At 49.7% G+C, this 22,665-nt stretch overlaps 1 protein-coding gene across 1 annotated transcript in view; it reads left to right on the forward strand.

Annotated features, from left to right (window-relative positions):
* The first annotated feature begins 921 nt into the window (after positions 1-921).
* The window catches only part of LOC150017594 (uncharacterized), a 31,839-nt gene continuing 10,095 nt past the window's right edge, over positions 922-22,665 (forward strand). The window contains exons 1-6 of the mRNA XM_090267225.1: positions 922-1,015; positions 3,409-3,528; positions 4,872-4,911; positions 6,803-7,187; positions 8,723-8,913; positions 9,034-9,385. Of these exons, the coding sequence (XP_090123351.1) occupies positions 977-1,015; positions 3,409-3,528; positions 4,872-4,911; positions 6,803-7,187; positions 8,723-8,913; positions 9,034-9,385 (1,127 nt within the window). The 5' untranslated portion in view covers positions 922-976. The remainder of the gene's footprint in view (positions 1,016-3,408; positions 3,529-4,871; positions 4,912-6,802; positions 7,188-8,722; positions 8,914-9,033; positions 9,386-22,665) is intronic.

Here is a 22,665-nt window from a genome sequence, read left to right on the forward strand (position 1 = left end):
TCCAGCTGACCCAGGAGGAGAACAGCGGAGAGGCTGAGAGAGGCCAGGCTCCGTGGGAGCAGGACCACGAGGGCTGTGAGATTTCTGGTTGGCAGAGACACTGTACATCCTGAATAGTTGTCTAGTCTCTGTTCCAATCTACCTATTTCCTGACCAGACAGCTCTTTTTATGCAAAGAGCCAGAAGAAGGAAAGTTGCAGGTCCTTGCTGCCCCACTCACAGGCCCCACAGAGGGATGCTAAGGGCCTTCCCCACTGCACCCACCCGTCCCTGCCTGTCCAGCTTGCCCAGGATGTTACAGCGCACAGGGGGGGTGTCAGATGAGAGAATCTTCTCTGGGGCTCTGGGTGGGGTAGCATGCTGGTGCCTAAAAATGCAGCATCTCCACACCTAGACAGTCGCGGATTTGGGCTTCTGTTTGGTCTAGCATGGGTGCTTCTGAACTGCGGTCCACAGGGCAAGAGGGCTGAGCAGGCTCACAGTTCCCAGTGTTGGGGGAGCGTTTTGGGACACATTTTGTTGAGTTCCATCGGCTTTGAGGTCGGTGGAAATGTTGGCATGTTCTGGTCACGGTCACTCCCCGTTTTCGGGTCTCCTTGGAGCTCCTCCTCCTTGGAATTCTTCTCCTTCGGCTTCTGCCTCTCCACCCTGCCCTGACCTGACACCCACCCGACCTTGGTAGTCCCTGGCCCTGCTTGAAGAAAGAGTAGAGTTTATGTGAACTTTGATTCATGTTTTTATTTTATTAAAAAAAAAATTTATATCACTATTATTTTGTAATACATGCTAAATCTAAATATTACAAACACGCATCTCCTCTAACTGAGTCATAACACCTCATGGCACCTGGACAAATACTTATAGAGGAGCACGTCACGAGATCCATGGTTTTAAATACAGGTATCTGTGTTCCTAGGCGGGGTCAGAGGGAAAACGAAACTGTTAAGGTTACAGAAGGCAGAGCATCCAGGCAGCAATGCACAGATATCACCTCCACACACGGGGAATGGCTTTGGTAAGTCCCCGGAAAGCTTTTATTTAAACCCCGTAACTCTGTTAGTGGAGATTGTGTGGGTTTCCTTGTTGTGTGCAGCTCAGGCTCGGATGGGCTGGGGTGGGAGGTGGGGCACGGGTAGGGAGGGCTCCCAGGGCCTCCCTGAGGGGGCAAGAAGGGTGAGCTCAGGGAGGGCAGCCCCTGCCCACAGCCCAGGCCCACCTCCTCAGTCACACCTTCCTGGGAGGGTGGGACGGGCTGGGCTGGAGGGGCCAGGGAAGGGATCACCGCGTTGTGGGGCCGAGGTGGGGCTGCCCGGAGGCGCTCCCGTCCACCCCTCATCTGCAAACAGCTTGTCTTTTTTTCCCCTCTCCTTTTCCTCCCACCCCTGTCTTCCCCTTTCCTGTGTCGATCCTTCCTTCTGACCCCCCAAGAGTCCCGTTTCCTGAGTGGTCACTGCGTCCACAGCATGTGAAAGGCTTTGATTTACTCTTTGCAACAACCCTGTGAACTTTACCGTGAGGGCACTGAGCTCTGGTAAACTGACTTGCTTACTCAAGAGATAAAGAGGGGATTTGAACCTAGGTGAGTCTGACTCCAGAGCCTTTACTTAAAAAATAATAATTTCTTTGATTCCATAAAAATATGTGAATTCATTTTCCTTGTTACACACACACACACACACACACACACACCCCAACACCCAGAAGTAAACTGTTAACGTTAAGGCTGAAGCCCCCTTGCACCAACTCCCCCGCACAGATGGCCCCTCCCCCTTCTGTATGGCCTGGGGTGCGTCCCTCCAGATAGTTTCTACTCATGCGCATGCGCAGCATGTAGCCGCCTTTGAAGTGTTTTCTGTGTTGTTACAGTTCATTTAGGAAATACTTGAATCTTTTCCTTCATTTGCCAGTTTTTGAAGTCCTATGCTGATTCTATTACATCCTCCAAAGGCAACTAATGAATTTTTAAAAACAGCTTTATAAACACATGATATCATTATTTATATATTCAATATGTTTCCTTTTTTAAACTATTTTATTTACTTATTTATTTTCAGATAGAAGGAAGGGAGGGAGAAAGAGAGGGAGAGCAACGTTGATATGAGAGAGAAACCTCCATTGGCTGCCTCTCGCATGCCCCTAAGCAGGGACCTGACCCGCAACCGAGGCACGCGCCCTGACGGGGAATCAAACCCGAGACCTACACCACCCAGGGGTGATGTGTTTCTTGATGATTGACTCCTGTGGCCAAACCTTTTCTCTCAGCAATGTCTCTGCAGCAGACTTCCAGTTGGCTGCTGTCCTCCCCTCACCTAGCAGCGTCCCAACACCCTGGTCGGGGTGGCCCAGCCTAGTGACCTGGCTCAGCTGAGGCAGGGGAGGTGGGGAGCTGGCTGATGTCAGAGTGATCCTAAAATAGAACTTCTGTGATAAGGGCATATCTCACATTCCGAGTGTGACCAGGGCAACATACTTCCTGCTCATGCAAACTCCGGAAGGGCGCTGCCCACACCTGTCACACCTTGTGACCCCGGCCTGGGACTTGGCCCGGAGCTCAGGCTTCAGCTGCCCCCAGCCTGCCTGGGATGCTCTGGGATTGTTCAGGGCACAACATTGGGAACATGCAGACCTAGGTGACAATCCTGCTTTTCTACTCAGTAGGTAAGGATCTGTGGCAGGTTACCTACCTCTCTGAGACTTAGTCTTCTGATCTGTCAAGTTGGGTAATGGCAGTTCTTAGTCAAAGGGGTGACGGATATCAAATGTGGGTCATGTGGAGCACTGTGTCTGGGCTTTGCCAGTCCGGGCTCTATAACTCGGAGGATCACTCACGCCTGGCACAAGGTGGGTGGCTCTTCATGAGGTATTTTATTTTATTTCATTTCATTTATTTATTTACTTATTTAATTGATTCCAGAGAGGGAGGGAGAGAGGAGAAACAATGATTGGTTGCCCCTCACATACGACCAGACCAGGGACCGAACCCGCAACTCCTCGGTCCATGGGGCGACACTTCAGCCAACTGAGCCACGCCGGTCAGGGCCCTTTATGAGGCATTTTAGACTTCCTGGGAATCATATACGTACTCACTTGTTGACACAAACCCACTCTGGGATGAAATGTGCTTACGCCCACTTGTGACACCTCTCTGCCACACCCCGGTGCTGCCCATCTGCTCACAAGGTCCCTCCAGGCACCATCCCCATCTCCTTTGTCCCTGAAGAGCTCATTTCCAGCCCAGCAGCCCCAGTAAGGGAGGGCCTCCCATGTGTGCGGGGAGACCTCCCTCCTTCGTTTCTGCAGGGGATGATCAGAGAGTTTGCAGGCTGGGCTGGGGCTCCTTGCAGGCCAAGTTGTAGAATGTTCTCTGCTAGGACTAACCTCAGCCTGTCTCTGGATTTTCTGTCACAGGCCAGACCAAGTCCCGGGGACCTGATTGAGATTTTTCGCTCTGGGTACCAGCACTGGGCCATCTACGTGGGAAATGGCTACGTGGTCCATCTGGCTCCTCCAAGTAAGGACGGGTTCTCTGCTTAAACACAAGGGACGAGGTGGGGAGTGTGATCAGCTGCACACTTGGCTGCTTGTTCTCACCTCAGTGCCTGGCATGGTGGGCATTCAGCAACTACTGGCTGAATGGTCCTCCCTGGTAGGTATATCGACTGCTGTTCTTCCTTAGCAGCAATTTTGTGGAGAGATTGTTGACCTTTCTTCCAGAACAGATTGGGGTTCAGTTCTAGCTGACCCACTGTCCTAAGGAAGACCCCTGCGTGTGTACCAGATGTTTGGGAGGGGCAGATGCGTAGGAGAGAGTTACAGCTGGCTGCGCAGTGTGAAGGAAGGAGCGTGGGCCTCCCCACTAGACAGAACCCATTTGGAATCCTGGGACCTCTGCTCACTGACTTGACGGGCATGTGTGACTCTGCCCCCTGTATTCAGCTGCACCCTCTCCAGAGCAGATAAGGATCCCCACCTGCTGGCTGGGCAAGGATGAGATGCAGGACTGCCCGGGGCAGCACTGGTGTGGGGCCTGGTGGGGGCTGAGCCACCTCCCTTCCCTGTCAGAGCCTCAAGCATTAGAGAAGATGCCGAAACCTTGGGAACCGCTCAGCAGCAGGGAATTGGCCAAATAAAATAGATACCTCACGCAATGGCATACTGTAGCAACTGTCCTGCAGGCCTGTGCATACACATGTGTACATATGCATATATATATTTTCTAAATTCAGGCTTTATAAAATTAGGCTTATTGAAGAATAATTTACTAATGGTAAGAGCTACCCTTTTTAGTATACAGTTCTATGGGCTTTGACAAATGCATAGAATCATGTAGCCATCAGCACGATGCAGATATAGAAGAGTTCCCTCACCCCCCAAAAGTTCCCCTATTCCCCTTTGGTGTCAGCCCTGCACCCCAGTCCCTGCACCACCAGCTTCTCACAGCCTATGATCTTTTTTCTAACCCTATACTTTTACCTTTTTTCTAACTCTATAGTTCTGCCTTTTGCAGCCTGTGACATAAATGGAGTCCCATGGATGTGGCCTCCCTGCCTAGTTTCTTTAACTTGGTGTACGCATCTGCGGTGCATTATATTGTAGCACGTGATGGCACTTAGCTCCTTTCTGTTGCTGAGTACCCCGTTGTATGGATGGCCCACCCTTTGTTGATTCAGGAGCTGAAGGACATTTGGGTGGTCTTTTATTTTTGACGGCAATTATTAGAGCCATTGTAGGTATTCCCATACAGGTCCGTTTTGTACGTGTGAACATACGTTTTCATTTCTTTTGGGTAAATGTCTAAGCGTCCTAAGGTAAATCGCCAGAATGTCCCAGTAGCTCACAATTCAGGGGCGCACGCCCTCTGCTGGGCACAGGAAGAAACTCAGGGCAGACGGGAGGAGGTGGAGGGCAGAGGTGAGGAGAGAGGGGGAAAGTGAGGGGTTCGGGGAGACTGAGGGAGAGAGGGGATGTGCGAGTACAGGAAAAAGATGGGGAGACTGAGGAGCAGAAAAGGAAGATTACTAGTATTTGTCTTGGAAAAGAATAAATTCTTCCCTGGCTGGTGTGGCTCAGTGGATTGAATGTTGGCCTGCGAACCAAGTGTCACTGGTTCGATTCCCAGTCAGGGCACATGACTGGGTTGCAGGTCAGGTCCCCAGTTGGGGGCGTGAGTGAGAGGCAAGCACACAGTGATGTTTCCTTCCCTCTCTTTCTCCTTTCCCCTCTCTCTAAAAATAAAATAAACAAATAAATAAATTATAAAAAATAAAAAAAAGAATAAATTCTTGGTGACACATTTTTACATGTGTATTAATTGTGTTTCTTCTTCCTCCTCTTCTCTTTGGGATCTACAGCCCAGGCCCACCTGGGTGCTGTCTCTTCCGGTGTTTCCTGGCATAGGGTCTCTCTGCTCAGTCCCTCCTCCTGCAGCGAGAGAGCAGGGACAGAGACATTTTTTAAAATGCCCTTTTAAAAAAGAAAATAAGAACTGGTGAACTAAAGTGTAAACACACCCGCTCACACAAACAAGTGAATTTAGAAGCCGGTCATTAGAAGAACTGACTGTTCAGAGACTGACGTTATACCTACAGGCTTCCTGGGAGCCCAGTGCCATCAGGCAGGTCCATCAGCCCCTCCCTGTGGGTTCCAGGGGCCGGGCTTTGTCTCCTCATTCCAGCTTCCCAGGAAGCCTGGGTGGGCAGGAGGCTGAGGTCCCCTTCAGAAGTGAATCAGAGAATTTTGAACAGGGAGAGTGCGGACGTCACCTGATCCAATCCCTTCAATTTGTAACCAATAAAAGCCAGTGAGAAGAAAAGGGACTTGCCTGAGGCCACACGGTGAGTGGGGCACTGGATTTGCAGGTCAGATCTCATCTTGCTCCACAGCTTCCTTTCCTATGATTTTCTTTTCCTTTTTAAAAAAATTATTAATTTTCATTATTCTATTACAGTTGTCACAATTTTCCCCGTTGCTCTCCACTGCCCCCCCGCCCCAAAGTCAGTCCCTGCCCTGTTGTTCATGTCCATAGGTCATTGATATTAGTTCCTAGACTAGACCCTTCCCCTTCTTATCCTTTTCCTCCCCTGCCCCCTCCCCTCTGGTCACTGTTAGTCTGTTCCCTGTTGCCAAGCCTCTGGTTCTATTTTGCTCATTTGTGTGTTTTATTGATTAGGTTCCTGTTATAAGTGATATCATATTCACAAAGGCCCAGTGCTGGAAACAGCCTAAGTGCCCATCAGTAAACAAGTAGATCAAAAAGCTGCAGTACATTTACACAATGGAATACTACACATGCCTTTCACGATGGCATGGACGGAACCGGAGAGTATGATGCTAGTGAAATAGACCAGGCAGCGAAAGACAAATACCATATGATCTCACCTACTATTTTTAAAAAGTCACCCTAGCATGCTGAGGTCCCCCCACTCTGGCTCAGGGAGAATCGGTGACCTTTTCTAGGCCAGAAGCTAGTGAGGGGAAGCTGGGACTAGGACCAGGATGTCTTTGCCTGGCACCACTCTGCCTTATCCTGAATCTTTCAGGGATGTCTCAACTCATGTCATCCTTGAGAAGAATCCACGTCCTTTGGTTTAGAAATGAGGAAGCCAGAGCCCAGGAACTTCTCCATAGCCATCCAAGCTCGGGTCTGCCCTGTTTTTGAGTTTGAAGCCAGGCAGGGTGGCCAGGCCCTTCCAGTAGCTCATCCTTACTGATGGTGCCAAGGGCAATGGGCTGCCTGCTTGCCCACTCCGAGCCCTGGGGCCTGCCCAGCACCATCCCTCTGTTCCCTCTTTGTGAACCGCAGGTGAGATCGCCGGAGCTGGTGCGGCCAGCATCATGTCCGCCCTGGCTGACAAGGCCATAGTGAAGAAGGAGCTGCTTTATTACGTGGCCGGACGGGACACGTACCATGTCAACAACAAGCATGATGACAAGTACGAACCGCTGCCTCCCAGCAAAATCGTCCAGCGCGCAGAGGAGATGGTGGGCCGGGAGGTGCTCTACAAGCTGACCAGCGACAACTGTGAGCACTTTGTGAACGTGCTGCGCTACGGAATCTCCCGCAGCGACCAGGTGCGTCCTCAGCCTGTGTCACCGTCCCCAGGAACCAGGCCATTCTCCCAGCAGCCGACAGTGGCTGTGATCAGTGTGGGCCGGCCAGGGTGGGGACAGAGGCACGAAGGGACAAAGTAGCAGAGACAGGCTCCCTGCCCTTGAGGGTGTGACGACAGTCGGGGTAGGGACAAGGGTGGGCAGACCTGCCAGTCTGCATTGCGGGCCGGTGCGGTTAGGGGATGATGTCACAGCCATGACGGTCACCCCTACTGCCAAGCCCTCCATGGCTGCCTGGCCCTGAGGTGGCCCCCTTCCCACAGTGCCAGAGATGGCACTATATTACCCCCCACTTTACAGGTGGGAAAACCGAGGCTCACAGTGCTTAAGTAGCTTATTCAAACTCATTCAGCAGTTACGACATTGTGCCAAGCCTGTTTCGTCTTCCTTTCTGTTTAGCCTGTGATATCCGATTTCACCGATATGCTGGTGTATATATATCATCAGTCACCAGTGACTGGCGCGGTCTGAACAGAAAGTACAGTGTCAGTCACCAGTGACATGGCGCTTAATGTGTTTATTGAGCCTCTAGTACCTGACAGCCACTGTGCTGAGGTGGGATTTGAACTTAGTACCTGCTCAAGGAAGGCATCACAGAAGAGGATCAATCTAGGCAAGCTGCCTGCCCTCAAGCTCTGGGTTACGAGAGTTCACAGGGGAGGTTCCCCAATTCGACCCTTGCTTCCAGGTTCCCCGTTGGCCAACCCTGACCTAGAACACCCAGACACTGCCCTCTGCCCTTTCCATGTGGCTTTATTATACTTTAAGTGCCTGTTGAGGGTTATTGCTTCCCCCACACCTGCAGCTCCTCTGCCACTCATTCTTTCCCCACCTGCCACCTCTTTCCCACTGTCCTGGGTGACCTGCGCTCTTGGGATCACCCCCTCCTGCCAACAAGAATTCCTTCTGAGATTCTGTTGAACAGGACAAAGGTCATATGGGCCTCTCCTGAAGTGAGGATTCTGGTGCATGTGTCCGTGGTCAGGTCCTGATGTTGAGCATGACGCCCCTTAACTTCTACTGCAGGTCACTGATGCGGTCACGACAGTAGGCATGACAGTAGGTGCCGTAGGAGTGGCTCTGGCCGTTGCAGGCTTCATCGGATTACTACGGGGTAGACGTGACCGAGAAGAGCAGTGACTTCAAGGAATCGTCCCAACGGCAACGGAAAAATCTTGCTTAACCAGCAGCTGTGGGGTTGGGTTTATTGATTTTACTGTTTTATAATCATAAACTAATTTTAATGGAGTTAAATAAAAGCACAGGAAGATTTTAATTGGGGAAACGCAGCCTAGGGTGAATTCTATTAAGACACATTTGGGTCCTGTTATGGATTAAATGTTTGTGTGTCTGTGTCCCCTCGCCCCCCATTCATGTTGGAGCCCTAACCCCAATGTGATGGTTTGGAGGTGGGCCTTTCGGAGGTAATTAGGTTTATAGGAGGTCATGGGGTGGTGGGGAGGGTCACGGGGTGTCTGATGGGATTAGTGCCCTTATAATGAGAGACTAGAACTCTCTCCTGTATGTGACAACATCAGGAGAAGGTGCCATCTGTAAGCCAGGAAGAGGGTTTCTCCAGGAACTGAATCTGCGACGCCTTAAACACCAGCAGGCGGTGGCCTGAGCTGACGCACACAGGCTCCCTCCCAGCAGCCCGAGGCCACTCGCTGCTCTTCTCGGGTGTCCTCTGGGAGGGCTGTGTCTTCATGGCGCCTGTGGTGCACCCAGGCAGGAAGCGCCGGCCTGCCCGGCCGGGAGGGCCCTCAGCGGCTGGAGTCGCGCGGAGGAGTGTGGGCCCTGAATGTGACCCAGCCACCAGTGGCTGAGGCTCCCCATTCCTCCTGTCACTCTGTTTCTCTAGGTTCCAGAAACAATTAGTATCGTTATGTCCGCCACCCGCCGTGGCCTTTCCCTTCTGATCAGCTCAGCAGCGTGTCTCCGCAGCGCCCGCGGCACCTGCGTCCCTGTTCAAGGCCCAGGTACCCGAGCGGCGGGGGCGCAGTGTCGCCTGCCAAGCGGGCAGCCCGCGACAGTCCCCTGCACCTCCCGGCCACCGGCGCTCCGCGGCGGCGGCAGCTGCTCCCGACCTTAATTGCTCCGCCTCAGCAGCCTGGCTGTCCCCAATCAGCCCCCCGCACCCGGAGAGCCCCCCACCCCAGCGCCTCACCCTTCCCGAGGTCCAGGGAAGAACCGCCCCACCCACCTCGCGAACTCCGGGCGGCGCGGCTGCAACGGTGAAGGGACCGGACTTTAAGGCCGCAGACGCCGGACCTGCGTGAGGTCACCCGGCCCCTCCCCGTGTCACTGGCTAATGAGCGCCTCTCGGAGCTTCCTGGCCCGGGGACAGGTACCGCCTGCTCCAGCCTCTGGGACAGACGGGCCCGGACGCCTCCCACTCCCCGGCCCGTCCCTGTGTGCTCCTCCGCGGGGTGGGGGTGGGGCGTGCACCCACCGAGCGGGCCCCACGGCCGCCGCGCCCTCCCCTGGTCTCCGCCCTCTGCGGCCGGTGCTGCTAGACGCCCGGTCCCTGTACCCGCATCACACTGAGTGTAAGCCATTGCTCTTCCCCGCTAGAGCGGGCTTGTAGTTTAAAACTATGTTAAAATTTAAAGGCGTTAGAGGACAAGGGTCTAGCAGAGAGAAAGGACCTTTAACCATTGGGTCTTTCTTTAATTTTTTAATAGAGGAAGGAAGGGAGAGAGAAGCATCCATTTGCTGTTCCACTTACGCATTCCCTGGTTGCTCCTTGCGTGCGCCCTGACCAGGGAAGGAACCCGCAACCTTGCATATCTGGATGGTGCTCTAACCAACTGAGCTACCTGGCCAAGGCCTTAACTATTGCGTCTTAAGCTGTTAGGTATGCCCCCAAAACCAGCTCCTGTCCATGTCCCTGTTCCCCCCACTCCCAGCCTGCACTGAGCCATGAAATCGGGATGCTTGCTCCAAACCCTGGCCCCGTCACTTGCTTGCTATTCGATCCAGGCACGCTCCCCTCTCTGAGCCTCAGTTTCTTCACCTGTAAAATGGAGTGATGGTGATGCTGTAGCATACAATGTGTAAGATGATGTATAAAACTACATTCCCCAAAGGGAGGGCAGCAAACATAATGATGCTTATAAAGTGCTGAGCCCGTGTCAGGCATGTGGTAAATCGTGTTATTAACATGAGGAAAGGCCTACATGCTCATCAGCATCACACGTTATTCACCAGCTTCCCGACACGGGGAGTCAGAGGCAACATCAGTAAATACTGCACAAGCTTCTGTGCGCGGCCGCACACCCGGCCAAGTGCTGTGCACGCTGAGCGATCCACCCGGAGCTTCGGTTTTGAGGAAACCAGACCGCTCTCTGCCTCTCCTCACTCTCCGATTCCAGAATTGCTCAAGTGTCACATCCCCTCCTTTTTTATCCTGTCCTGTTTCTGTGCCAAGAAAAACAAAACAAAAAGCATTGAGAGGGGCAGGGATGGCAGGGTTGGCCAAAAATTCGTTTAGTTTTTTTTCATAAAATAAAAGACACATTTTTCACCAATAACTTTATTGATCTGGCTATTTTGAGTATGTCAGCTGTCTCCCCCTATTGGCTTCTAGTGGGGAGAGGCCAGGGGTGCTGCTAAACACCTCCCAATGCATGAGACGCCCCACAGCAGTTATTTGGCCAGAATGTCAACAGTACCAGGAAACTATGCAAACCACTTCTGACACGCTGGATCAGTCACGGCACCTTTTCCATTCACTGCACTGATCTTTTTTTGCATTTCAGTTGCGTTTTTACCTTTCTTGAAATAATAAAGCATAACAGCAAAAACATTGCGTATATTCTTTCATATTTAATATTTAAATGGCTGCACAGAAATTCACCAACCTTGGTAAGCTTTTTATAATGCACCCTGATATGACAGCTGTCATAATACAATTAACAAAATTGTTTCAAATGAAGTTGAAGACAACCGAGCACTACTAGAGCCAGTGTACAGAATAAACTAAACAAAATGTTTGGCCAACCCACTATATTGCCTTTCAAGCAGCTCTCAAAGAGGAGCTCCGTAAGGAAGGCCCCAGGCCTGAGAAGCTACCACATGATGGCAGCGCCATCAGCAGGATCGTCCTCAAGCCCATGTCACATGGTCACCACCATACAGGTGGACAGTCATGCCAGGATCACACTGTCACCCGCCTCTGAAGGCTCCAGTCTCTTCTGCAACCACAGCTGTGGGACCCTGTGACAGAGGAATGGATTAATTTTTCATTATTTGCAATCCCTCCCTTCTGTGCCTGTGGAGGAAGAGGATGGTTCCTCCAGGAGAAACCATTGTTTTGCTGTCTTCAAGGAGGAGCGCCGGAGAAAGTGGGAGGACATGGCACAAGGCTAAATGCCGGTGGGAACTCTGAGCAGGTAGGTAGGAGCGGAGGAAGCCAGGCCGGGCAGAGGAAAGGGGGGGCTGGGGAGAGGGGGTAGGGCCTGCGGGGCTCAGTGGGTGGGAACCAGGGCGCAGGCCCGGGTGGCAGGCCTCAAAGGACCCCCATCCCCGGTGGGGTGCAGGCGAGAGGCAACCAGTCAGTGTTTCTCACATTCCGAGGTTTCTCTCCCTTTCTTCCTCCCTTCGCCTCTCTCTAAAATAAATAAATAAAATCTTTTTTCTTTCTTTTTTCTTTTACGAGGAGGCTGCCTGCGATGCTTGGTTAGCACAGGGAGCAGAACCTCGGGTGCATTTCGCAATAGCACGCGGGTTTCTGTGCGTACCAGCAACCCCCCAGTGCGAGCTGCTCCGGGCAGGGCGCTCCATCAGCCACCGGTCCCGGCTTTTCTGCAGGCACCCAGGCTCGTAAAAAGGCCGATACTTAGGAACACACCAATTTTCAGTTGCTCTGAACAGAAAAGTCAGGCTTTTCTGAAGAAGAAGAAATATAACTTCCTCCTGAGCCGCCCCAACTCTGAGACCCCGCAAGGCCCACTGAGAGGCAAGAGCAAATCCCTACGGAGACGCGGAGGCGCCTCCCCGGCAGTTTGGCGTGACCGCCTCTACCTGCCCCGGAAAGAACCCGCCTGGAATGTTCCAGGCTCTCATCCCGCTGCTTGTTAAATGGCCAGTCTAAGGGGCTGAAGGCTGCTGTGGACACTGCTTCCTGTCTGTCCAGCAGTCCTTCATTCGGTGACCGTGGGTTCTGGTGGAGCCGCCAATCACGTCACCCCATCACCCTGACTAGAGACACGTGTGACCGAGGTCTGGCTGGTTACTGTGCCCAGGCCCCCAGGCTAGTGATTGGCCCTGGAAGGAGCACCTGCCTCAAGCCAGACCAATCAGCAGCTTTCTCTAGCGTGAAACTGTGGGTAGGAGGGACGACGACCATATAGTTTTGTTTTTTTTTAATCCTAATTACCCTGCTAGTAAACAGCATACATGCACATTAATTTTTTCAGAGAAGGCACTATGACATCTTTAAGGAGCTTGGGTAATCCTCTCGATTACAGGCACCCTCACTACCCTGGACGCTGTAAACTCAGAGGCTGTGCCTGGCAGGCCACCTCACCTGAACACAGGAGCCGTCCACCTGCCTCCAGACCGAACTGAATGGCGAGTGCCTGCCACTCGTGCGGTCTCTCCCACTGCTGTCTCCGAGCCACCTGCAGCCCTGTTTACAGACGTGGTGATTCCAGGGCCCCGGCCCAGACCACCCGGGGCAGCCCTCGGGGTAAAGCTGGTCATCTGAACTTCTTAAAACCAGTAAGTCTTACGCACCCCAAGGCAGGTAAGAACCACTACCCAAACCACAGCTACAGTCTGATTTAACATAAGAAACACTATCCAACTGCAAGTGGCTTTTACAATGGGGTCCTTAATGTCATTTTAAAAAACCACTTACACAAGTAGATTGTACTTTTGTAAACTGAAGTTTGTCTTCATTACGCCTTTTTCCTTGACTTAAGTTCTGTTGGGTCTAAATATAATCCGGAGTGATGGAAGCCCATCCTACATTAATTTCAATAGTTCTATGGGGTAAAAAATGTAGTTTCCATGAAGATTTCCATGTGAGTTATATTATTTACCAAAAATAAAGCTCCAGGAAAAACATAAAACATTTTTATTGCTTTCGCCTGACCTGAACTTAAATCCATTCACTCAGCTCCTCCATAATTCACAGACACGAACTGCCCTACCTGAGACCCCAGTTTTATCAGCCAGTGGGTCCCTTGGCGTGACAGCTAAAGAAACCTGCTGCCATACAAGGCGGCCTGGCTGTTTGCCCAGTGCATTTTACTTTGTGTAAAATAAAAAAGCAACAGGTAAAGCAAGAACGGTTTTCACAGGCAATGCTACCAAGTGTGAAGTGGGTGTGAATCAGAAACATGCGTGGAACAGACGTCTCAGTTTACTGCGGAAATAAGGAACGGGTCTGAGGATGTATCACCACAGAACTCCACGGCAGTTTGCCCCCATTTTGCCTACAAACCAATCTAGAAAGATTTCTCAGTGAAAGAATCGAAACGTTTATTCTATTATTTTTACTGTAAGCTAATTGCAATTATTAAAAAATATTTAACCTCTCCTGAAATGAGTTCTATAAGTAGAAAAATTTAAAACCCTCCTTTCTATGTTAATAGGTGTCCATATACTGTTAGGAATGTAAAAAATGCTGCGGGGAAAGGCCAGCCAGGAGTGGCAGAGCCACACACTCTAAGCGACCAAAGTCTAACCTCCTAAGCAATGTCCCGGACCCACAAATTAGCGGCTGAGAGAAGGTAAGAAGTAAAAGACATGCTTTTCAATCTGGTTACAAATCTCCCCAGGACTATTTAGGCCAGCAACGAGAAAGCATCTTTTTATCGAAAAGGACGATATAAAATCATCAGTTCCCTGTTTTTTGTTTTTTGTTTTTGTATATATTATTGATTATGTTGTTACAATAGTTCCAATTTTTCCCCCCTTTGGTCCCCTCCGCCCAGTAACCCCGTTCCCTCCAGCAATCCCACCTCCCTTAGTTCATGTCCATGGGTCATGCATACAAGTTCTTTGGCTTCACCCTTTCCTATATTATTCTTAACTTCCCTCTATTTTGTACCAACCAATTATGCTTCTTAATCCTTGCACCATTTCCCCATTTCTTCTCCTTCCCCCTCCCAGCTGATAACCCTCCAAATGATCCCCATACCTATGATTCTGTTCCTATTCTGGTTTGCTTATTGGGATTTTGTTTTTATTTTTTAGATTTAGTTGTTGATAGTTGTGAGTTTGTCATAATTTTAATGTTGATAATTTTGATTTTCTTCTTCTTAAATAAGTCCCTTTAACACTTCATATAATGGTTTGGTGATAATGAACGCTTTTAGCTTTACCTTGTCTAGGAAGTATAATGACATCATCTTCAGTCTTCATTTCTGAAGCTTTTGCAAGTTTTGTAAACTTCTCAAGAAGGAACCCTTCTCAGCAGCGGAAGGTACACGAGAACGGACGCTTCACCCGAACCGCGCCGTCCGCGAGGCTGTCCCCCGTCCCTCCCCGTCAGGCCCGCAGAAGCACAGGCTCCGTTTGCAAAGGCACTAAGTGGCACAGAAAGGGCTTAAAACTGCGTTTCCTTATTTCCTTTAGCTTTTCCCCCATAAAGTGCACAAGCAGAGAGTAGTAAGAAAAGAGACTCAGGCTTGGATCTACATCAGCAGCGAGGGAAGGAGATGCTCCCAACAGAAATGGAAGCGTGTTTCAGAATTTGAAACCACAGGAAAGGTCTGTCCATTTATTGGCGCCATGTTTCAGCTTTTCCTGGACGGTCCCAGATGTACGTCCCTCTGGGCCTGGACCTGTGGCTGCAGCAGAAACTCAGAAATCAGGAGGGACTGGTCGGCTTCCAGTTGGATCCTCTTGTTCAGATGCTACTGAGCTTTTTTATCCATGAAGGGTCTCCTAACATCCCTCGCAGCGGACTGAGTGGAATTACCAATATGAGAAGTAGCCTGCAAAAGTCCATGATTCAACATAAAAGTTGAGAAAATACAGCGCAACATCAAGAGAGTAAGTCCTTGGAGATAGACTTTCAAAAATTTCTGTCTATATCATCATCGTGTTACAGAAACCAGGGAAATGAGAAAGCAGGGGAGGGGAGCCTGTGACGGAAACTCCAACTCAAGAGAGTGAGCCAGGTCTGCTCTGATAATGGGGTGGAGGGGGCCCCTCTCTCAGCTTCATTCCCCAAAAGCTTCTAACTTAACTGATCTGTTCATGCTACTCAGAAAAAATAACCAATCAGTCTCAAGGATCTTTAAACCTAGATACCATGTCAATGTCAAAATCCACAGGCTTACTGGAAGATTTTAAGTGAGACAAATGCCATTCATTCATAGGATCGAAAACAAAACATTTTGTTCAGTTTATATTTTTCAAAGCTCTTGATTTCCAGTAAAGCAAATTAACGTTGGTTGAGGGAAAGAATCACACAGGAATCGTGTCTGAAGAACACGTAGTTAGAAGTTTCCCGTGAAGAACACAATATGTCTAAGTTGGAACATTTTTTCATTGAAGGATAATCATCAGGCATGAAAACAAAATATCACAATTAAATATTAACATCCTAAAGAAGGATAATAAACATAAAGCTTATCAGAAATAAAAAGTGAGGGAAAGTATTTCATGTGTTCTTTCACCAGGAAGCTCTTCCAAGTGGAGACAGTTTACAACAGAAACACAAAATCTGTCCATGGTCACGCTCAGGCTCCGCAGCTGGCACCACTTACCTGGTCTAACACATCACAGAGTTCCTTGCTTTCCTTCTGCTCCTTCGGGTAACGAAGGTTAACCTCCTTCCCATCCTTCTTTTTGGCCTTAAAATGGTCCAGAGAAGTTTCACTGAATTCACAGTGCTTCTTCTCTAGGATGTCTGGAAACAAATAAGGTTTCTCTTTCCCAAACACCTAAAAAAAAAAAAAAAAAAGACATAATGTGTTGAAGACACCTTCATAAACAAATGCCAAATACAATTTAACAAGTGAAAACACTGAATAGCTTAGGAAATTTTAAGATATTAAAATTCACTTAAAAATGATGAACCAAGACCAATGAAGTCGAGGTTCACTGCCACTGAAAGAACCCCTGAATTCCAGGGTTGTGTTGCTCGGTGACAGCCACGACATGGCAAGAGAGCCTCAGTTACCACAGTGACAGTTACAAGGCCCTAATTAGCAGGGTCACCTGAGTACATACAGCTGGTTGCCTCAGCATCTTTACACAGTAACTGGATCAAGTTTGCACTGAAGGGTAATCATTAGGCATGAAAGCAAAATATCACAAATATTAATTGTAGTAAGTCATTTTTTACTCTTTTTGCTATTTTTGCAATTTTTGCTTTTTACTCCAGTGGCAGGTTATTTTTTGCTCACTTATCCCAGCAACCTTGAGGCCCCCTTTGCTAGCTCACCCTGGCTGTTATCTCAACCCCAGGTGCGCCAAGTGTTTATCAGCTGTAGCCCCTTCTAAATTAGAAAGTGTGTGTGTGTGTAGTTTCTCCCACCCGCCGCTGTTATCTGGCAGCTCCAAGGACATGAGTGTAGTTTTTTGCCTTTAAAAACCTTTTAGTCTGTAAGGCGGAGCGGCTCTCCCATCTTCTGCTTCTGGCTGAAAGTGGGAAGACCCATCCCTGGCCAGGTAAATAAACACCATAAATTTGTTTCTAAATTGCCCCGTGTCCTCTTTGCTCGTAAATGCCCCATAACATTAATATCCTAAAGAAGGTTAAGAAATCGTAATGCTCATCAGAAAAAATAAATAGCCAGGGAAATGTTCTCATGTATTCTTTCACTAGGAAGCTGTCAGTGTCCCCCTGGGAAAGTATAGAGACTTAGAGCCCCACGCGGCCAGGAGAAGGAAACGAAGCCTGTAAGACCCGACTGAAAAGCCAGGAAAGCTGGGTGCATACGTTCCTTAATGCTATAGCCAGTGCGCCCCCGTGGGAATGGGGCCATGAGAAAATGCTTTATGTCCTTTGAAACTTGCCCTGTTCTTTCACCTCACTTGTTTATTGTACCAGCTGCAGAGGTTTTAACTTTAACTCAGCATGAACTCACCCTCCCTATTTTATGGCCATCTGAAGACTTTGTGTACAATGCACTCTGGCCTGAGGGAGATCTCAACGATCCTTCAATTGTTACCCCTGAACAACATCTGTTTTCTGTAATCAGCACCATTTAACATTGATTGATGAGCTTTACCTGCGTGCTATGTGCCCTTTAGCTTCCTGCACTCAATAAAGGACCTTGGAGGAAGGCAATCAAGGCATTTGTCTCTCAGACATTTGTCGGCCATCTCTCCCCTGGCACAAGCTACCTGAGAAGTATTCCTTTCATCCATGACTCCAGGGGATCTCTGTGGCTCAGTGGTCCCCAACAGGAAACTCTTCCAAATGGAGACATTTTACAATAGAAACACCCTCAGGTGCCGCAGCCGGCAGCACTTACCTGCTCTAACACATACGCTGCTCCAGAATCGATAGCTCCGCCCAGCTCACGGTACTGACCGGAATACCTGATGTAGCCCCAGGTGAGCAGCGCTATTAACAACAGGCCAACCATGCAGTTGAACAGCTGGGCCACAACCTCCAGCCCGATAAAGCCAGTGAGGCCCGAGGCGATGTACAACGCCACGATGCCCATGAAGAGCACCGCGGGGGTTTGGAAGGTGCTGAAGTTGTTCTTCCTACCATTGTTACACACCTAAAAAAAGTAAAGACATTATATGTTGAAGAGCCCTTCAAAAACAAATGCCAAATATAATTTAAAAAGTGAAAACACTGAAAAGCTTAGTATATTTAAGATATGAGAAATTCACTTAAAAATGATGAACCAAGGGACTTCTGCCAAAGATGGAGGCATAGGGAGACACGCTGCATCTCCCTCCACAACTAAGAAGGAATACAACTACCTTATAACTGGAGACAACAGATGTTCCAGAAAATCAACCTGCCTGGAAGTCCAACAAAGATATAAAGAAGAAATACTCATCCAGACTGGTTGGAGGGGTAGAGTCAGGGTGGAGAAAAAGTGGTGTAGAGGCTGTGGCAGGCTGGCAGAAAATGCAGCAACACATTTAAAAAGTAGGAAGGGACACCTGGGGAGCATTCCAGGACCAGACTAGATCACACAGCTCACGGTCCCAGCGCCAGGGAAAATAAAGCCTCATTGCTTCTGACTGTGAAAACCAGTGGGTGTTGGGGCAGAGGAACAAACTGCCAGTCTCTCAACAGAGTCTGCTTGTCTGGAGGTTCCCACGGTCTTCAAATGTCCACAGACCCACCCAGTCTGGGAATCACAACCAGGACAACATCCAGAGAGGTGCCAGTCCCATAAGGAAAGTGGGAGATGTGCCTGGAAAAGGAACAAAGGCTGAGGAAGTGCATTCTTACCTCTCAGGCCCCTCCCTCACATGCAGCACCACAACAGGGTGAACAGGTCTTCCCGAACTGATGTCTACGTAAGGCTCTACCCCTTACAACATAACATGTGCAACAGCTCTACCTATGACACAGAGGAAAACACAGGAGCCTGTCAAGATAAGGAGACAGAGAAGTATGGCCCAAGAGAGGGAATGGATCAAGGTTCCCGAGATAGAACTAAGCGATGAGGAGATAGCCAACCTAACAGGCATAGAGTTCAAAACACTGATGACACAGATGCTCAGAGACTTGACAGATATGCTTCAGTACAGCAAACACATAAGGGAAGAAGTGAAGGCTATGCTAAGTGAAACGAAGGAAATTCCACACAAAACCAATGGTGAAGGGAAGGAAACCAGAGTTCAAATCAACAATTTGGAACATAAGGGAGAAAAAACAGTAGCAGGGGACAGAAGAAAGGTGAGCTTGGGCCGGTCTGGGTAAGAAAATGTTTACCCAGGCCACAGCTCTATGTTGTTTTGGCCAGCAAAGCCCTCCCCCAGGAGCAGGACGTAGATGAGCGCACCCTGGAATGTGCCCTGCGTCTCCCGGAACAGCCCCACTTCCAGGAACAGCCCGAGTACAGTGGCTCCTTTATTGCTGCACACCTCTGAGCTCGCCTGCCCCTCCCTGGGACATGTGTGAGTCTGGACCTCAGGGCTGATGGGAGGGAGCTGAGTCAGACCATAAAATCTAATGCATGTTACCGGCAGGAGAAATGGCCTTGGAGGAGAGAAGAGAGAGAACAGTCTGGTGCTGAGAAGGCAGGGAACTGCAACAGCAGCTGAGGCCAGGGATTCACTCACTTCCCAGGTCCCGGGTCCCCTCCCCCATCAACCGACCCTCCACTCCTCCCCCAACTCAGGAAGGCACAGCCCAGACACCCACATATCCTCCCACTTGGGGGCCCCCAGACACTTATCCTCTCCCCAATGTGCCAGACACAGAGAGGAGGTTCATGCTGGCCAAAAACCTCAGTCCCACTGGAAAAGGGATTTAAATGACAAATACAATTCTCCATGAAATTCTTCTAAAAACAACCTCTGATGTTCACTGTGCCCAAAGCCAGGAGCATAGACTGAGGCCTTTACAGGTGGGGAGCTGCCCGCCCGCTGTAGAGCCACTAATAGAAAGTTCCAATGGACTTACTGAAGCCATGGTGATGTGTGGTGTCGTGTTTCCGGAGAACAGGTTTTATACCACAGCTGAGAATTTCACTTTTTCTTTCCTTCTGAGGCCATTCAGGACACCCCTATTTAGAAACAAGACACTGTGCCAGGGTGGCTCAGTTGGTTGCAGTGTCATCCTATAGACTGAAGAGCCACAGGTTTGCTCCCCAGTCAGGACACATACAAGAAGGCAACGGATGGATGCCTCTCTCTCTCTCTCTCTCTCTCTCTCCTCCCCCAACCCCCTGCCACCGTTTCTTCTCTCTCTAAAAGCAATGAAAAAATGTGCAGTTCTCTCTGTGCGCGCACAGGAGCAAGCGCACGCTCTCTGGCATCTTCTCCTGTAAGGGCTCAAGTCCCACCAAATCAGGGCCCACTCTCATCATCTCATCTCATGCTCATTACCTCCCAAAGGCCCCATTTCCACGTGCCCTCACATTGGGGGTCAAAGCTTTAATATACTCATTTGGGGTGGACACAAACACTCACTAGCAGGGCTACAACAAGGCCAGCATCAGTTCTCAGACAGTCAGACTGACTCCCTACAGGTCAGGAAAAATGGAGGCAACTGGCTTACGAGGGACTGGGAGAGAGTGGAGACGGCCTGCAGGGGTGGCAAGACCCCATCAGAGAGATCTCCTGCCCAGGACACTCTGGAAGGACGCAGCTCCTCCCGTTAGCATCTCTGGACCACAAGGCTCCTCCACTGGCCACAGCCCCAACCCCAGTTGTCTGATGTCCATGGGCTCCTCTGGCCTTGGCTCGAGGCCTGGCACTGCCCATTCTGTTTCTAACTGACATTGACTCTTACATTTCTACAGCACTGCCCTTCTTCTTTGTAAGGTGACATCACAATCAGTCACTGGCCACTTCCAAGCGCTGAGGTTAGGCTCGAAGTGGAAAAAGAAGCAGAAAAAAAGAGTAAGGTACAAGAGTTTGCCGATTACAAATAGTGTTACTTTGAGCCATCACCCAAGGATGCTTGATCGCAGGAATGCAAGGTTGGTTTAACATACAAAATTAATCAGTGTAATTCACCGCATTAACAGTTAATAAAGAAAAAAATGCATAATCGTTTTGTTTGACCCAAAAATGCAATTGGAAAAATTCCAACAAGCATTTGTGATGAGAACTCAGAAAAGTAGGAACAAAGGGACATTTCCTTTGATAAAGGACATATTCAAACATACAGGGAATGTCATATATAAGTGTTAATATGTGGGGTGATATTCAGATCCCGTATTAAGACACGGAGCACATGAAGTAGAAAACTGAGGGAAGAGGAAGGAGCAAATTCACAAGTAATTGGCCAGAGGAGCCAGTGGACATTGGACCTCTGTTTCTGGAGCTCTGTCTGGTCAAGGGAACTGGGGGCCGGGGCTCATGTTGGGTGAGGCCGGCTCCATCCTCTCTGTGGCCTTCCAGTAAAGCTGTGGGTCTTACAATGGATGGAGGTAGGTGAGTGCATCTCCTGTGCTGGTTGCTTAGCCAATAGCCATCTCCTCCTGCTCCGCCCCGCCCTGCCCTGCCCCACTGCCATACATACACACTCCTGTCACTCACCTTCTCCTGGCTCTCAGAGTCCTCCTCTTCATGGGGCAGCACGAGACCCTCCTGTGATCCAGCTGAGGCACCGTGAGTGGTCTGAGCCTGCCCTGCCAGGGAAGCCCTTTCCCTTGGCCCATGAACTGTTTGCAGTGAAAATGGGACCCAGTTCTGGTCAGGGAAGAGGGGGAGCAAAAGCGCAAAGGACTGTGGGAAAGGTTTTCTCACTACAGAAAGAGATAAATGATGAAGAACCTCTTTCTTTATTGGTTTTGAACATCGCCAGGTGAAAATGTGTCACTTGAGGCTGCTGTGACCAGAGCAACCATCAGAGCAGAAACAGGAACAACCTGATGGAAAAGCCTGGGTCCTTGGTGGCCTTGGTGCACTGCTGAGACCATGAGAGTGGGCCCTGATTTGGTGGGACTTGAGCCCCTACAGGAGAAGATGCCAGAGAGCGTGCACTTGCTCCTGTGTGCGCACAGAGAGAAGGCCATGGGGGCAGAGTGAGACAGTGGCTCTCTACAAGTAAACGGAGAATCTGACCATGCCGGCACCTTGAACTCGGACTTCTGGCCTTCAGAACTGTGCGAAAATACGTTTCCGTTGTTAAACCCATGTAGCCTGTGAATCTTATTGCAACCAATCAGACTAATTCAATCCTCATATAGAACCTGATTTTGTTATGGTAGATTAGGAGACAGACTGGTACTTACTGGTTGCCTAAGGCCATCACCACCTTCTCCCAGGTCACCAACGTCCCTGGTGTTATTCAGGCACAAAGAGCCTCACCTGCAGATCCAGGTGATACACAGGTGTTCTAATTCTTGCTGTAGGTGAGGCTGGAGGCTGCTCAGGCCTATGGACCCTGAAGAGCATCAGTGAAGACACAGGAGCAGCGAGACAGATGATGAAAGGGCCTGGGTCTTCCGTGGTCTTGGTGCGCTGCTGAAGCGCACTTTTTTTTTTTTTTTGCATTTAGAGAGAGAAAAAAGGGTGGGGAAAGAGAGAAAGACACACACAGAGAGAGAGAGAGAGAGAGAGAGAGAGAGAGAGAGAGGCATCCATCAGTTGCCTTCTTGTATGTGTCCTGACTGGGGAGCAAACCTGTGACGCTTCAGTCTATGGGATGACATTGCAACCAACTGAGCCACCCTGGCACAGTGTCTTGTTTCTAAATAGCGGTGTCCTGAGTGGCATCAGAAGGAAAGAAAAAGTGAAATTCTCAGCTGTGGTATAAATCCTGTTCCATCAGAAGCACACCACCGCACATCACCATGGCTTCGGTAAGTCCACTGGAACTTTCTATTAGTGGCTCTACAGCGGGAGGGCAGCTCCCCACCTGTAAAGTCCTCAGTCTGTGATCCTGGCTTTGGGCACAGTGAACATCAGGGGTTGTTTTTAGATGAATTTTATGGAAAACTG

Source organism: Furipterus horrens, unplaced genomic scaffold (assembly GCF_987537825.1).
Source record: "Furipterus horrens unplaced genomic scaffold, mFurHor1.1.pri manual_scaffold_2, whole genome shotgun sequence".
Lineage (NCBI taxonomy): Eukaryota > Metazoa > Chordata > Mammalia > Chiroptera > Furipteridae > Furipterus > Furipterus horrens.